Consider the following 16,135-nt stretch of genomic DNA (forward strand, 5'->3'; position numbering starts at 1 on the left):
ACCTTTGGCCATTCTTATTTATATTAAACTTACTTGAGGGTGAGTGCTCCAATGTGAGATCAAGGGCCCCACCACCACCAGCAGACCCACTTATTATTTCTCTAACCAATCACTAGACAGGATCCAAACACTGCAGTTAGGCTGCAATATTTAGTTATCAGGTGCTGAAACACAGGCAAGTTGGCTGAAAGTGGAGGATCTCATCAGTAAGCCTAGGTTCACACTGACAGCGGGAATAAAATTGTGCGAGTTCAGCTGAACTCACATGATTTCATTCCCGCATGTCAGGCCTGACTTCTGGGCGATTTCAGAGACATCTGTGCAGGCTTCTGTACAGATGTCTATTGAAATCGCACCCCAAAGTCACCAAAAGCAGTACAGAAAGTACTTTTGGGAATCGATTCGGACGGTGCCATTGCCAGCAATAGCCGCCAATTTGGCATGTGATTTGACATGTCAAATTGCTGCATTGTGAAATGGCTTAAAGTGCTTTTTGTGGGGGCAGTCCCAAGATATTTTCATTCCAATTGCACGGTCATGCAACACCGTACCCATATAAATGTTTACCATTTTATTTTATTTCCATTTTTATCATTTTATTATAATTTTTATTAAATAGAACTTCCTTTTGATGGTATTTAATCACCGCAGTTTTTTTTTTTTTTTGCTAAATAAATGAAATTTTTTTTACAAGAAAAGTGTTTTTCTACATATAACTAATTCTGTTATAACATATTGCAACTAAATAATCTTTCTTCATAAATTTAGGCCAAAATTTATACTGTGAAAATAATCCAAATCCGTGTATAGTATTTAGTCTGTAGATCCTGAGAGCATATCTCATTTCGTAAAGGCCCAAAAATGCCAGGACAATACAAATATCCCCAAAATTACCACTTTTTGAAACGTAGACAGTTCAAGGTGTTTAGTAGGAGGCATGGCGAGTTTTTTGAAGTTGGTATTTTTCTGTCACAACTTTTTGGAAAATTAAGAAATTAAAAAAACTGACATATCGGCTTGGGGTGCCGACATTGCGGGCTCCCTGGGCCGGTAAGTGTCCTTATATTAAAAGTCAGCAGCTACAGTATTTGTAAAATATGTTTTTTTCTTTTTTACATACAGTGACCAGAGCAATACAGTGTTATGTAACATTGTACTACTCTGGGAATGTGATCTGAATATTTATTTTTTTACACACTATGATTACTTACAGCTGAATTTTACATTTATAAGCAACCACCATTTTTTTCTAAATGAAAAAACTATTCATTCACTGTTTACTATTTTGATTAGCTATGATTGGCCGCACGCAGCTAATCACTTGGTACAGATGACCTGTGATTGGCCCTGTCTGCACCATGTGATCACTGTGACCAATCGCAGAGCCTATCACAATAATACACAATGAAAGGCATGATATGAACACAGCGGGTGACAGATAATGCTGGAGAGCAATCTGTGGGGCACAATCCTGGGAGGACATCATATAATGTCCTCCCAGATAACAGAGCTCCCGCACAGGCATCATATTACAATAAGCTGGGAGGAAGGGGGTTAAACACATGTGAGTGCAACTTTATCTTTATAATGAAGTTGTTGGATGTTATGGAGAGCACTATGGATTCCTTTTATCTTCTTTGAGTTCATCATCATGTTGGGAAACCACTGGGGAAGGTGGAGATCACAAGAGTTTTAGCACCAGTGTATATTCATGAATTTACATATTGCAAAAAGATATTAGGGAAGATATAATCTATGGACACTGTCATTTGTTTGTGCTATACTGTACAGTATTGCCTTCAAGTTTTTGATTCTCTGTGTTCACATTTTGTTATTTCTTACCCAAATGTGATACACAATTGGTTGATTTTTTTTTTCATTTTTGTGGTACACATATGTTTTTTGCAATTAGTGATATAGATAGGTGCAGGGGTATGTAGTACAGCGGAAGCCCGACCATACAGGGGGTAGGGGCTCCGTCCCCCTAATCCATGTACCCGGTCCCTAAGTTATATGCAGCGTGCCGGTCACATGGATTCCAATGGGGGGGTTTTTTGTTTTGTTTTTTAAAGCACATGATTAGAGCCTGAGGCTCTAATTGACTTCAAAAAAGGGTCGGCACTGCGTCCCAAGCCCACCCAGTTGTGTGACAATAGCAAATCAATATTCGCTATTGTCTTCCTGAATCCTGGCTCAGGAAGCGGGTCCTGAGACCCAATTGGCCGAGAGGAGAAGCGATCCTATTGACTGCCAAGGAGGAGGGAGGAGACGCAGGGTGAAACTGCTGCCCGGAGGAAGCCCACGACCTTGATGGGGTAAGTGTGGGACTGATTGACTGACCAGAAGGGGGTGGGGGAGTGGGAGACCCGACCACCAGCCGCCACTGATGTAGTATATGATTCAATGCAATAGGAATTGATTTATTTGCGTTTAGCATGTAATATTTTTTGGAGCACTCAGAACTTGGTGCAGCTGTGCATTGTAATCAATAAACTTCTAACTTCAGCTTGTTCAGTTAAGCTTTGACAATAAAAGCCGAAAGCTGATTGGTTTCTATGCAATGCTGTACCAGATTTTGCATGCTCCAATTAAAAAAAATCTCCCCCATTATGTCTATGGCAAGCCTATATTAGATTAGTGCAATCTATGTCTAATAAACTAAACTAGTACTCTATTACAGGATAAGCTTCATAAGATATATTGCCTTTTTTTTTTCTTTTCTTTTTTACAAAGCTCTGGCTATAGCTTTGCTTTGAGATAAGAGATTGCACTGTAAAATATGAATATGAAAAACATGAACATCCAAAAATAGAAGATGTTCAATACTGGATCATACGCTCAGAGAACTAGTACAAAATGTGACCAGGGGCTTCCACACAACTCACACAAAACCTCTGACAACTCTATTCAGCCTTTAACAACTTTAAAAAAATGGATACGCTTTCTTCTTTTGTTAAAAAAAAGTTGAATACGTCTGTTAGAAGCTCAAGCAGATAACGGAAAGAAAATGGGATGTGAATAAAAGAGGAACTCTAAAAAAGTTTTTGCACATGATGTAGTGTAAGCAAACTGGAGTACCTAAAGAGCAGTTACACGAGTCTCCTAGTTCTCATTACATCTCCTGCATGCCGTGCAGTGCTGTATTTCCATCATTGGAACCTGTAGGTACCCAGTCTTTGGTAACCAATGAAATGCCTAACTGCTATAATCACCTCTTGTAGGCCTGTTACACACTGTACTGATGCATTAGATAGAGCTGCACAATTAATCGTTACAAAGTCAAACCCCCTTGATTCAACCCCCCTCATGATCTCCGGCATTTCCACAATTCATGTAACAAGTGCAGAGCCGTTCCCTGCTGACAGCTGTCAAAAAAAAGACACTGGTAGTGTCTATCAACAAAATGCGCTGAAAGAGAGGTAAAAAGATGTATTGTTCGTTGTGTTCTTTTTTAGTGATCAAAGGGATGAAATTCGGTCTGCAAATTAGGTCAGTTTAACCACTTGTCGACGCCAATGTAAATCCCTATTTTGGAAATGGATATCGTTGTTATGGCTGCAGCTAGCTGCCATAAACCCGGTATCCCTGTGTTTGGCCGGCGGTCAGCTACAAGATAAAAGTGGTCTCTGCGGCGGATTCACTGCGAGATCACTTTTATCGGTGGTGGGAGAGGGCCCTCCCCTCCCGCCGGTTACCGGAGCCATCGGCACAGGCGATCGCGTTTGTCCCCTGGGCTGACATAGAGATGAGCAAGGGGAAGATGGCCCCCACCCGTCTCCATGACACTGCAGGACGGAAGCAACACTAAAACGTCACTTCCACCCATAGCTCTTAAAGGACCAATTTATTTATTTATTTATTTATTTATTTTTAATGACAATTTTTTTTTTATTGCATTTTAGTGTAAGTATGAGATCTGTGGTCTTTTTGACCCCAGATCTCATATTTAAAAGGTCTTGTCATACTTTTTTTTCTATTACAAGGGATGTGTTTACATTCCTTGTCATAGGAATAAAAGTGACACTTTTTATTTTTACACTGTTTTAAAATAAAAAAGTAAAAGGTAAAATAAATAAGAAAAAAACAAACAAATTTTAAACGCGCCGAGCTCGCGCGTAGAAGCGAACTCACACATGAGTAGGGCCCGCATATGAAAAAAGTGTTCAAACCTCACTCGTGTGAGGTTCTGCCATGATCGGTAGAGCGAGAGCAATAATTCTAGCCCTAGGCCTCCTCTGTAACGCAAAACATGCAACAGGTAGAAATTTTTTAAATGACGCCTATGGAGATTTTTAAGAGTAAAACTTTGTCGCCATTCCACGAGTGGGCGCAATTTTGAAGCGTGACATGTTGGGTATCAATTTACTCGGCGTAACACCATTTTTCACAATATAAAAAAAAAATTGGACTAACTTTACTGGTGTCTTATTTTTGAATTCAAAAATGTTAATTTTATTCATAAAAAAGTGCACTTGTAAGACCTCTGCACAAATACGGTGTGACAGAAAGTATTTCAATGACCGCCATATTATTCTCTAGCATGTTAGAAAAAAAATGTATAATGTTTGGGGGTTCTAAGTAATTTTCTAGCAAAAAAAAATGTTTTTAACTTGTAAACACCACATCTAAAAAAGAGGTCTGGTCTTAAAGTGGTTAAACTGATTGTAAAGTCTCGTGTTTTTTTTTTTCAATGAAAATAACAAACATGTTATACTTACCTCCTCTGTTGCAGTGTATTTGCCCAGAGTAGCCAAGATCCTTCTCTTCTTGGGTCCCTCTTCGGCGCTCCTGGCCCCTGCTTCCTGTTGAGTGCCCCCACAGCAAGCAGCTTGCTATGGAGGAACCCGAGCCAAGTCACAGCTTCCTGTGCCCATTCAAACATGGGGAGCCTATGGCACAGCTGTTGTGTCTCAGCCAATCAGAAGGGAGAGTCTCGGATGGCCGAGACACTTGTGGACATCGCTGGACAAAGATGCAGCTGGCATGTGAGAAATCACCTAAGGTAATGAACTTACCAGATAGATCAAAGTAATTTGCTTGTACTAATCAGTTCTTATAAGCAGGCACTGCATCCTTCCATCTAGATATTGCTCGTAACAAGCAAGATAATTGTTCACTGCACTACACACTGACCAGACCACTACATTGACCATTACACTACACACTGACCAGACCACTACACACTGACCAGACCACTACACTGACCACTACACAATGACCAGATGACTACACTGACCACTAAACACTGACCATACCACTGACCACTACACTACATACTGTCTACTACCCTGACCAGACCACTACACTGACCACAACACACTGACCAGACCTCTACACTGACCACTACACACTGACCACTAAACTACACACTGACCACTACACTACACATTGACGAGACCACTACACTGACCACTACACACTGACCAGACAACTATACTGACAACTACACAATGACCAGACCTCTACACTGACCACTAAACTACACACTGACCACTAAACTACACACTGACCACTACACTACACACTGACCAGACAACTATACTGACAACTACACACTGACCAGACCACTGACCCCTACACTACACACTGACCAAACCACTACACAGACCACTACACACTGACCAGACCACTGACCACTACACAATGACCACTACACTACACATTGACCAGACCACTGACCACTACACACTGACCACTACACTACACATTGACCAGACCACTGACCACTACACTCTGACCACTACACTACACATTGACCAGACCACTACAATGACTACTACACTGACCACTACACTACACACTGGCGAGACTTACTGGCTGCTCCCTCTCCCAAGACCGTGTCCACTCCCCTCGGGCCAGCAACACGACTCATGAGGGAGTCTCTCACCTGCTTTTCTTCCATCTGCGCTCTGCCTCTGCGGTCTGTCACATTGCCTGCCATGATAGGAAAACGATCTAGGATCCGGTCCGGAGGAGAAGACATCGATCGAGAATAGGCCAGCCCCGCTCACCAGCGATCGAGGATAGGCCAGCTCCGCAGCCACATGTGACCCCATTCCCCCAGTCAGAGAGTGTCAGGGGCCAGATTAAACATGGCGGCCGAAGCACGGGGACACAGGAGATCGAAATTAGGAGGAACGGAGCCGGGGTGACACTCACTGGCAAGGAATTTCGCCCCCAAATGTTACGCCCGGGGCCACGGCCCCCCCACACTACGCCACTGGCTGCCCTGGCCCCCATCATTGTTGTTGGGCCCAAAGCAGCTGCCTCATACTTTCCAACTATGCCAGTTTAAATTCCCTTGTCCCTTAAAGTTTTAGTCCTGTGCTGTGTCCTGATATCTCAGGGTGAAGTGCTGCCACTAATGCTGCCCAGCTCTGCGCTATTGCTGGGTACAGGTGACTCACCTGTAGACCCTGTGCTTACATGTAAATAACCTGCATTTGTATGTAAATAGCTGTGCACCGTGACATTGATATGTAAATAGAGGCAGCATTCATATGTATATCATACCCCACCAGCACTTCTGCTGAATGCTGCCCACTGGGGAGGTAGAGGGGCATGCTTTAAAGTCCTGCCAACTGTGGTCATTAAGCCTAACATCAACCTGTTCTGCAAAGGTAAGCAAATTGGAGGTGGAGCCCTTTTTCAAAATAACATGGTGCCACAGCACCGTGACTTTTGATGCATGTGAATAAGCACATCTGAGCAGATGCGTGAGGGTGTCGTTAATAATTAATGGCACTGCTGTGTTTCTGTGGTGTCAGTAAAGCGATTTTGCATGCGTTCCTGATATACACAATATGTGTATGTGTGCAGGCTAAATGTCTCAGCTACATTGGTGGTCAGTGTAAATCTTCTCATTACATTGGGGCTCGGTGTACAAACCTTTCATTCACACTAGTGGCCAGTGTGAAGGTCACCTTACATTGAAGGTTACTGTGAATGCTCCTATTACATTAGTGGTCAGTGTAAATCCTTATTACATTGGTGGCTAGTGTAGAAACTCCTCTTTATATTGGTAATTGTTTAAAAAAAATCCAAACTTGCATTTGTGGTCAGTTTCAAATCCTCTCTTACTTTGGTAGTCCATGTAGAAGCCCCCATTCATTTGACGGTGAGTGTAAATCCCCCCTTACAATGGTGGCCAGTGCACCTTTACATTGGTTGTCATTGTAAATTCTTCATTACATTGGTGATCAGTGTACATTTCCCTTTACTTTGGTGGTAAGTGTAGAATTGCCCTTCCATTGGTGGTCAGTGTAAATCCCCTCTAACATTGGTGGTTGGTGTAGAAGTGTCATCTTACATTGGTGGTCAGTACAAATCTCCTCTGCAATGGTTGTCAGTGTAAATTCCCCCTTACATGGAGGTCATTGTATATCCCCCCTTACACTAGTGGTTGATGTAAACGGCAGTGCTCCTATTACATTGGTGTCAGTGTAGAAATCCCTCTTTATTTTGGTGGGTGGTGTAACATCCCCTGTTACATGGTGGGCAGTACAAATTCCCCCTCACATTGGTGGTCATTGTAAATTCCCCATTACATTGGTGGTCAGTGTAGAATCCCCAACTATATACTTGCCAAAGATTTCTAGCTTTGCCCTACATGATTCAGAATTTGACACCGTGTACTGCCTCTTAACTAATCCCTTCCCCCACCACTGCCACTGATCCCATCAACCCCCCAGCATTGCCACTGATCACCCCCACCCCACCCCCTGGGTTTTTTTTATCAAAAATATGTAGCAGAATACATATTGGTCTAAATTGATGAAAACATTCTATTTTTCTTTTTTTATTTATTGGATATGTATTATAGCAGAAAGTAAAAATATTGTTTTTTTTTGTTTGTTGTGCAAAAAATTAAAACTCCACAGGTGATCAAATACCACCAAAAAAAAAGCTCTATTTGTGGGAAAGAAAGACATCAATTTTATTTGGGTACTGTGTTGGACGACCGTACAATTGTCAGTTAAAATATCGCAGTGCCGTATCACAAAAAATTGCCTGGTTATTAAGGGGGTAAATCCTTCCCGTGGGTGAAGTGGTTAAAGCATATCTATGATCAAAATGTAAAAACATACATTAATTTCCACATGTATTTCAATTATTTCTAGCCTTGAAGTTTGTAAGCTTAAAGTGTTACTAAACCCACAACAGTAAAATCAGTCTGTTTATGCAGAAAAGCATGCTTGTTATACTCACTATGGAACCTAAGGGGTTAATCCTCTGCATTATGTAAAAAGGGTGTTTGATCCAGTCTTTTCTGATCTTCCTCTTCTTCCACAGTCCCCAATCCATCTCCTGCTAGGAAAAAGGCTAAGGGACAAGCTACACATGCTCAGTTTGGTGTGTATTACTAGAGAGATTTTTTTTTGGGAGAGTGCATGTCATCAGCACACGGTCAAACAGCACTGTCCAGACAGAGGGTCAGGGGTCCCGCAGCCTTCTATTACAATCACAGGAGAATGAAAACTATAAGCTTTAATGAGACACAGATAGAAGTCACAAGACTGCTCTTACTGCTCAATTTTTATGTACTAAAATAATTGCATTTCCATGGTCTGCGTGCTGTGGTAGACCAGATATAATGAATGCCGGGTCCTGGGTTTAGTAACATTTAAGACTGGTACACATGGGATAAATATCGGCCCCGTATCAGCCGGTTCAACAAAAACCAGCTGAGATCTGGCCCTGTGTACAGCAGCCTGTCCGGCAGGCATGTATTTGCCATCGGGACTGCCGGGAGTTTCCTGGTGGGCCAGTGGCTCAGTGGACCAGTCAGGCGCAGTCCTGGAGCCGCTCCTCTCTGACAGTAAGTGATCGCAATTTCACTCCTGTCACCAAGGAGCAGCTGCGGACACTTGCTGGAGAGAGGATTAGGCTTTCTGCTCCCTCCAGCCTGCAGGGGGAGATAGACAGCCAGAAGATTTTCCTTCTTCTCTCCCCTTATCACATGACTGGAGAGAGGAACAAGATGCTGCCTTCAGAACTGTGAGTATATGTGGGAGGGGAAGGAGAGGGATGACACTCTGATGTGAGGGGGCCGCTGATGGGGACACTCTGATGTGAAGGGGACTGCTGATGGGGACACTCTGATGTAAGGGGCTGCTGATAGGGACACTCTGATGGGAAGGGGTCTGCTGACGGGAACACACTGATGTGAAGGGGGCTGCTGATGGGGACACTCTGATGTAAGGGGGCTGCTGATGGGGACACTCTGATGTAAGGGGGCTTCTGATGTGGACACTGATGTAAGGGAACTGCTGATGGGGACACTGATGTAAGGGGACTGCTGATGGAGACACTGTTGTAAGGGGACTGCTGATGGGGACACTGTTGTAAGGGGACTTATGTAAGGGAACTGCTGATGGGGACACTCTGATGTAAGGGGGTGCTGTTATGGACACGCATGTAAGGGCACTGCTGATGGGGACACTGATGTAAGGGGACTGCTGATGGGAACACTGATGTAAGGGGACTGCTGATGGGGAAACTGATGTAAGGGGACTGCTGATGGGGAAACTGATGTAAGGGGACTGCTGATGGGGACACTCTGATGTAAGGGTGATGCTGTTGGGGGCACTCAAAACTAAAGTGGGGCCATCTGGATGAGGCCACATTTTTGTCCCAGTCCAGCCCTGCTCTCTGGCAGAAACCAGGCTAACAAATGGCTTTAATCGAACGGGCATGTTGGAAAAGTAGTATCCGACCATCGCTGCAATGGCTGCAAGCACTGACTACTGTGTTCTGATGGGGGGAGGGGGGGCTATGCAGACAGTCCCCCTGTCAGAACACAATAGCACAGCGGGAATTAGTACAGCGATCCGTCAGTTTTTTTTTCATTCAGCCCGCTAGGTTGAATGAAAAACTTCTCCTCGTGTGTACCAGGCATTGCTTTTTGAAGATTTTCACACATTTACTTCTTTGAATTCTGTGACACGTATTCACTATGCCCTGTTGATAGGCATTGCTGTGTGTGTGTACAGAATTCACAAAGCCTGCCTCTGAACTGCAGAGAAGCTGAGAGGAGGAGATTCAGGAGGTGGAGTCAGTACAGGAATCGCTGATGACAGGCCACAAGGTACCATGGGATATGTAGTCCTTAGAAATTGAAAGTAAACAACAGAGGGGAATGTGCAAGGCATGCAGGGAATTCAGGATATTGTGGAAAGACATGGCCAACAGACAGGCAGCACTCACAACATAATTCAACACACAGCCATTAATGTCTAAACTGCTGGCAAAAAAGTGAGTATACCTCTAAATGAAAATGTCCAAATTGGGCCCAATTAGCCATTTTCCCTCCCCGGTGTCATGTGACTCGTTAGTGTTACAAGGTCTCAGGTGTAAATGGGGAGCAGGTGTGTTAAATTTGGTGTTATCGCTCTCACTCTCTCATACTGGTCATTGGAAGTTCAACATAGCACCTCATGGCAAAGAACTCTCTGAGGATCTGAAAAAAATAATTGTTTCTCTACATAAAGAGGGCATAGGCTATAAAAAGATTGCCAAGACCCTGAAATTGAGCTGCAACATGGTGGCCTAGACCATACAGGACAGGTTCCACTCAGAACAGTCCTTGCCATGGTCGAACAAAGAAGTTGAGTGCACATGTTTAGCGGCATATCCAGAGGTTGTCTTTAGAAAATAGACGTATGAGTGCTGTCAGCATTGCTGCAGAGGTTGAAGGGGTAGGGGGTCAGCCTGTCAGTGCTCAGCCTATACACCGCACACTGCATCAAATTGGTCTGCATGGTTGTCATCCCAGAAGGAAGCCTCTTCTAAAGATGATGCACAAGAAAGCCTACAAACGGTTTGCTGAAGAAAAGCAACCATGTCCTGTGGTCTGATGAGACCAAGATAAACTTATTTGGTTCAGATGGTGTCAAGCATGTGTGGCATCAACCAGGTAAGGAGTACAAAGACAAGTGTGTCTTGCCTACAGTCAAGCATGGTGGTGGGAGTGTCATGGTCTGGGGCTGCATGAGTGCTGCCGGCACTGGGGAGCTACAGTTAGTTGAGGGAACCATGAATGCCAACATGTACTGTGACATACTGAAGCAGAGCATGATCCCCTCCCTTCGGAGACTGGGCCACAGGGCAGTATTCCAACATAACAAACCCAAAACACACCTTCAAGATGACCACTGCCTTGCTAAATAAGCTGAGGGTAAAGGTGATGGACTGGCCAAGCATGTCTCCAGACCTAAACCCTATTGAGCATCTGTGGGACATCCTCAAACGGAAGGTGGAGGAGAGCAAGGTCTCTAACATTCACCAGCTCTGTGATGTCATCATGGAGGAGTGGAAGAGGACTCCAGTGGCAACCTGTGAAGCTCTGGTGAACTCCATGCCCAAGAGGGTTAGGGCAGTGCTGGAAAATAATGGTGGCCACACAAAATATTGACACTTTGGGTCCAATTTGGACATTTTCACTTATGCCGCGTACACACAACCAGACTTTTCGAGGGACTAAGTCTGACAGACTTTCGACGGAGTTCTGACGGAGTTCTGACAGAGTTCTGACGGACTTTCCGAATGAACGGACTTGGCCACACACAATCACACCAAAGTCCGACGGATTCGAACGTGATGACGTATGACTGGACTAGAATAAGGAAGTTCATAGCCAGTAGCCAATAGCTGCTATTTCTCAGTAGGAACTGGGTCCGGCAGAGTTCTGTCGGAAAAATTTGAAACATGTTCCATTTCTAAAGTCTGTCAGACTTTTGCAAATCAAAAGTCCGCTGCAGCCCACACACGTTCGAATATTCTGCCGGAATCATTCCGTCAGACTTTTGATGTTAAAAAGTCTGATCGTGTGTACGGGGCATTAGGGGTGTACTCACTTTTGTTGCCAGCGGTTTAGACATCAATGGCTGTGTGTTGAGTTATTTGGAGGGGACAGCAAATTTACACTGTTATCACAAGCTGTACACTCACTACCTTACATTGTAGCAAAGTGTAATTTCATCAGTGTTGTCACATTAAAAGATATAATACAATATATTTACAAAAATGTGAGGGGTGTACTCACTTTTGTGAGATACTGTAATTTTGCTTTTGTATATGGACAGTAACAGTTGTTTCCCCACTGTTGATTACAGGTTGGGTTTGCTGGTCTGCTTCTATGATGATATCCAAGATATTGATTCATTGGTCGCAAAAGCTTTACTGCATCAGATGATCAAGTGCAACCAGCTTCGGGGCTTCCGTGCCGATGTACAGAAGGTAGCCTAATGTAACTTATTAAATAGACAGTATTCCCTAATGCCCCGTACACACGTTCCCATTATCGTAAGACAGATCGTTCACATTTTGTTGCATGCAACTAAGATCGAATACAACAGTGCAAATGTGTGTAATGCCCCGTACACACGACCGGACTTTTCAACATCAAAAGTCTGACGGAATGATTCCGGCAGACTATTCGATCGTGTGTGGGCTGCAACGGACTTTTGATTCGCAAAAGTCTGACAGACTTTAGAAATGGAACATGCTTCAAATTTTTCTGCCAGAACTCTGCCGGACCCAGAAATCCGCTCGTGTGTGTACTAGTCTGACGGACTAAAACCGACGCTAGGGCAGCTATTGGCTACTGGCTATGAACTTCCTTATTCTAGTCCAGTCATATGTCATCACGTTCGAATCCGTCGGACTTTGGTGTGATTGTGTGTGGCCAAGTCCGTTCATTCGGAAAGTCCGTCAGAACTCTGTCAGAACTCCGTCAGAACTCCGTCGAAAGTCTGCCGGACTTAAGTCCTGTCGTGTGTACGCGGCATTAGATTTTTGTCGTACGATTCTGGAAAAATCTTCCGTTGTGCGCAGCTACGTATTTTAAATGATGTCAAATACGTGTGACCCCTGTGTCCTCCTGTTTTATTTTCGTGTTTCGGATCATGCGTGGTGTTTGTCGAACGACTTTTATCGGACGCATACTGTACTGATTACACGATTGTCGTATGATGGGCTGTCATCCGACCGAAGTTTTCCTGTTTGTCCCTTCGGATTTGGTTGGACGGACTGTTGTGATCGGCTGTCGAAAGCTGCGTACTAACGATCAGATTATCGAACGATCTGTCCGAAAGGGACTTTTGTGGTCCGATAATCGGAACGTGTGTACGGGGCATAAGACTCTGAGGGTTCGATAGATTTCACCATTCCTGGCTATATTAAACACATATCTCTATGGAGACGGTTCACATATCTCCGTTGTGGCTGCAGAGCGGCTTGCACAGGTGTCCTGTGCATTTTTGGCTCAGTTTCAGGGCCGAATTCAGTCAAAAATTCTGGCCTGATTCCTCCCTAAAGCGGACAACCAAGCACACCGGATCCCTGCTGTCAGTTGCATCAATTGGAGGCGTGAACGCAGCCTAAAGCTTCATTCTGGGAACATTTTCAGCCCCACTCCAAGGGTTAACTACTTGTTTAGTCTATAGGGGATGGAAAAGCACTTTTATTTACCTGATCCTTCACTCCCCTGGGAAACAATGCTCCCCTCTGCTCTGAAAGTGGACTGTTCCTCATTGTCCTCACATCAAATGCCAGGTTATGGGCTCTGCATGAGTCTTGATGATGTCAGAGGACATTAGACCACCCAAGTGTAAGGGAGGGGAGGCTGCAGGGACCAGTCTAGCAGCACAGAGGAGCCTTCAGAAGTAGAGAATCAGGTAAGTTAACCTGATTTTATTGGTCCCCTAGGCATAAATGAGTAGTTAACACTGCAGTGAAGTACAGCCCTTACTGACTTTAGTAGCTGTTGTTTTCTCTGCAGTTCAGCTCATCCTGCTCCCCCTTGCAGCAGTGACTCAGTAGCCTTCCAGCCTTTATTATTTATATTATAAACACAGAGCAGGAACACTGGAAAGGGGCACAGGAAGAGTTGAGTTGCTGAGAGAATGACTTGAATGATTTCAGTCTTTCTGCAGATGAGTTGCTCCACAGTTCCTGCAGTTACAGAGGTCAGTGAGCACATATTTTAAAGCTCATGAACTACTTCCTGGGGACATATAAATTCTTGAATGTCCTTAGCCTGCCACAGATTCTCTTTAGACCCCAAAAAACCGGAGTTAGACTTACCGGTAACTCTTTTTCTAGGAGTCTTCCAGGACAGCCTTTGAGATATAGGGCTCCTCCCTCCGGGACAGGAAACACGTCAAGCCAATTAAATAAAAGGTGTGGTCCTCCAGGCCCTCCTCAGTTTTACTCCAAGAACCGCCGGGAGGCTCTGAAAGACATAACACACTAACAATCATGTTAATACACATCCTCACCACTTAGTCCAATTTAAACAACTTTGGGTGGGAAGCCAGGCTGTCCTGGAAGACTCCTAGAAAAAGAGTTACCGGTAAGTCTAACTCCGGTTTTCTCATATCGTCTTCCAGGACAGCCTTTGAGATGATAAGCAAGGAGCTCACCTTGTCAGGGCGGGACCACTGCCTGGAGGACCTTACGTCCAAAAGTCTGCTCTTTATCAGACCATAAATCCAGACGGTAATGTCTTGCGAACGTTGAGTAGCTGGACCACGTTGCTGCTTTGCAGATCTCCTCCGGAGAGGCTCCAGCCCTCTCTGCCCATGATGCGGAAACCGCCCTTGTAGAGTGTGCCTTAACTAAGGGTGCCTGCTTCCCCTCTAACTCATAGGCTTTAACTATCGCCATTCGTATCCACCTGGCGATAGACGCTTTGGACGCCTTGCAGCCCTTGCGGGCGCCCGAAAAATTAACAAAAAGTGAGTCTGACTTCCTGAAGACCTTAGTGGCTTTTAAAAAAATCAATAGACTTCTCCTGACGTCTAACAAACTTAAAGATCTCGCCTCATCCTTGTCTGAGGTTGAGAAAAAAGTTGGCAAAATAATATCCTGTGTCCTATGAAAAGTGGACACCACTTTAGGAAGAAAACTAGGATCAGTCTTAAGTACTACCCTGTCCTCTAAGATTAACAGAAATGGCTCTCTGACCGAGAGCGCTTGTAGATCACTGACCCTTCTAGCTGACGTGATCGCTATCAAAAATACAGTCTTTAGTACAATCCACTTAAGTGAAGCCCCCTCTAATGGTTCAAATGGATCTTGGGTCAGAGCTCTAAGAACCAAGGCCAAATCCCAAGTAGGACAGGACTTCATTCTCACAGGCCTGGATCTAGATAGAGCCTTGAAGAAGTTCCTGACAAATGGATTCTGCTGAAGGGAGGACTGAAGGAAAACACTTAAGGCCGCCACCTGTACCTTTAGAGTGCTGATAGATAGGCCCAGTTCTACCCCTGCCTGTAGAAAATCTAGGACTGCCGGGACCCCGGGACTTGCAATCCCCTGTTCTCGCAACCAGGAATTAAACCTCTTTCCTACCTTGGCGTAAATTGCCCTAGTAACAGGTTTACGGCATTCTAACAAGGTCTTAATCACTCTCTCTGAGAAACCCTGTGACCTTAAGATTTGTTCCTCAGATACCAGGCCGCAAGCTTGAGCCTCTCTATCTGAGGGCACAGGATCGGCCCCTGGGAAAGTAAGTCCTCCCTGACTGGTAGAAACAGCGGAGGATGTACGGCCAATCTCTTTATGCTGGCAACCCAGGGTCTCCTTGGCCAAAAAGGAGCTACTAAAATGAGGTCCGTAGTTTCCGAACGGAACTTCTGCAGAACCTCCGCCACCATCCTTACGGGAGGAAAGGCGTAACACAGGCCAAACATCCATGGATTGGCAAGGGCGTCTATCCCCCTGGCCCGATCCTGTGGGTGAACCGAAAAAAATTGTGTCACCTTCCTGTTGCCTTCTGTTGCAAATAGGTCTATTTCTGGCCTTCCCCAGCATGACACGATCTCCTCGAACACTTCCTTGTTGAGGGCCCACTCGTCCTGACCTATCTTCTGGCGACTGAGAAAGTCGGCCAGGAAATTCTGGGTTCCCTTTAGGTGAATGGCTGATATTGAGGACAAATTCTTCTCTGCCCAGCAGAAGATTTTGTCCGCAATTACCTGCAGTGCAGGGCTTCTGGTTCCCCCTTGCTTGTTCAGGTAGGCTACTGCTGTCACATTGTCTGAGCGAACTTGCAGATCCCTGCCATGTAACCGGGACTGGAATGTTTCTATAGCTTTCCAGACTGCCAGAAGTTCCTTCTGGTTTGAGGAAC

General features: G+C 44.7%; 1 protein-coding gene across 2 annotated transcripts in view; it reads left to right on the plus strand.

The window, feature by feature from the left end:
- The window catches only part of OTOA (otoancorin), a 187,691-nt gene that overhangs the window by 73,803 nt on the left and 97,753 nt on the right, over positions 1-16,135 (plus strand). For both annotated transcript variants that reach the window (XM_077449009.1, XM_077449010.1), the window contains one exon: positions 12,114-12,237. In XM_077449009.1, the coding sequence (XP_077305135.1) occupies positions 12,114-12,237 (124 nt within the window). The remainder of the gene's footprint in view (positions 1-12,113; positions 12,238-16,135) is intronic.

Source organism: Lithobates pipiens, unplaced genomic scaffold, assembly GCF_037356315.1.
Source record: "Lithobates pipiens isolate NorthernLeopardFrog02 unplaced genomic scaffold, aLitPip1_a1.2 Scaffold_22, whole genome shotgun sequence".
Lineage (NCBI taxonomy): Eukaryota > Metazoa > Chordata > Amphibia > Anura > Ranidae > Lithobates > Lithobates pipiens.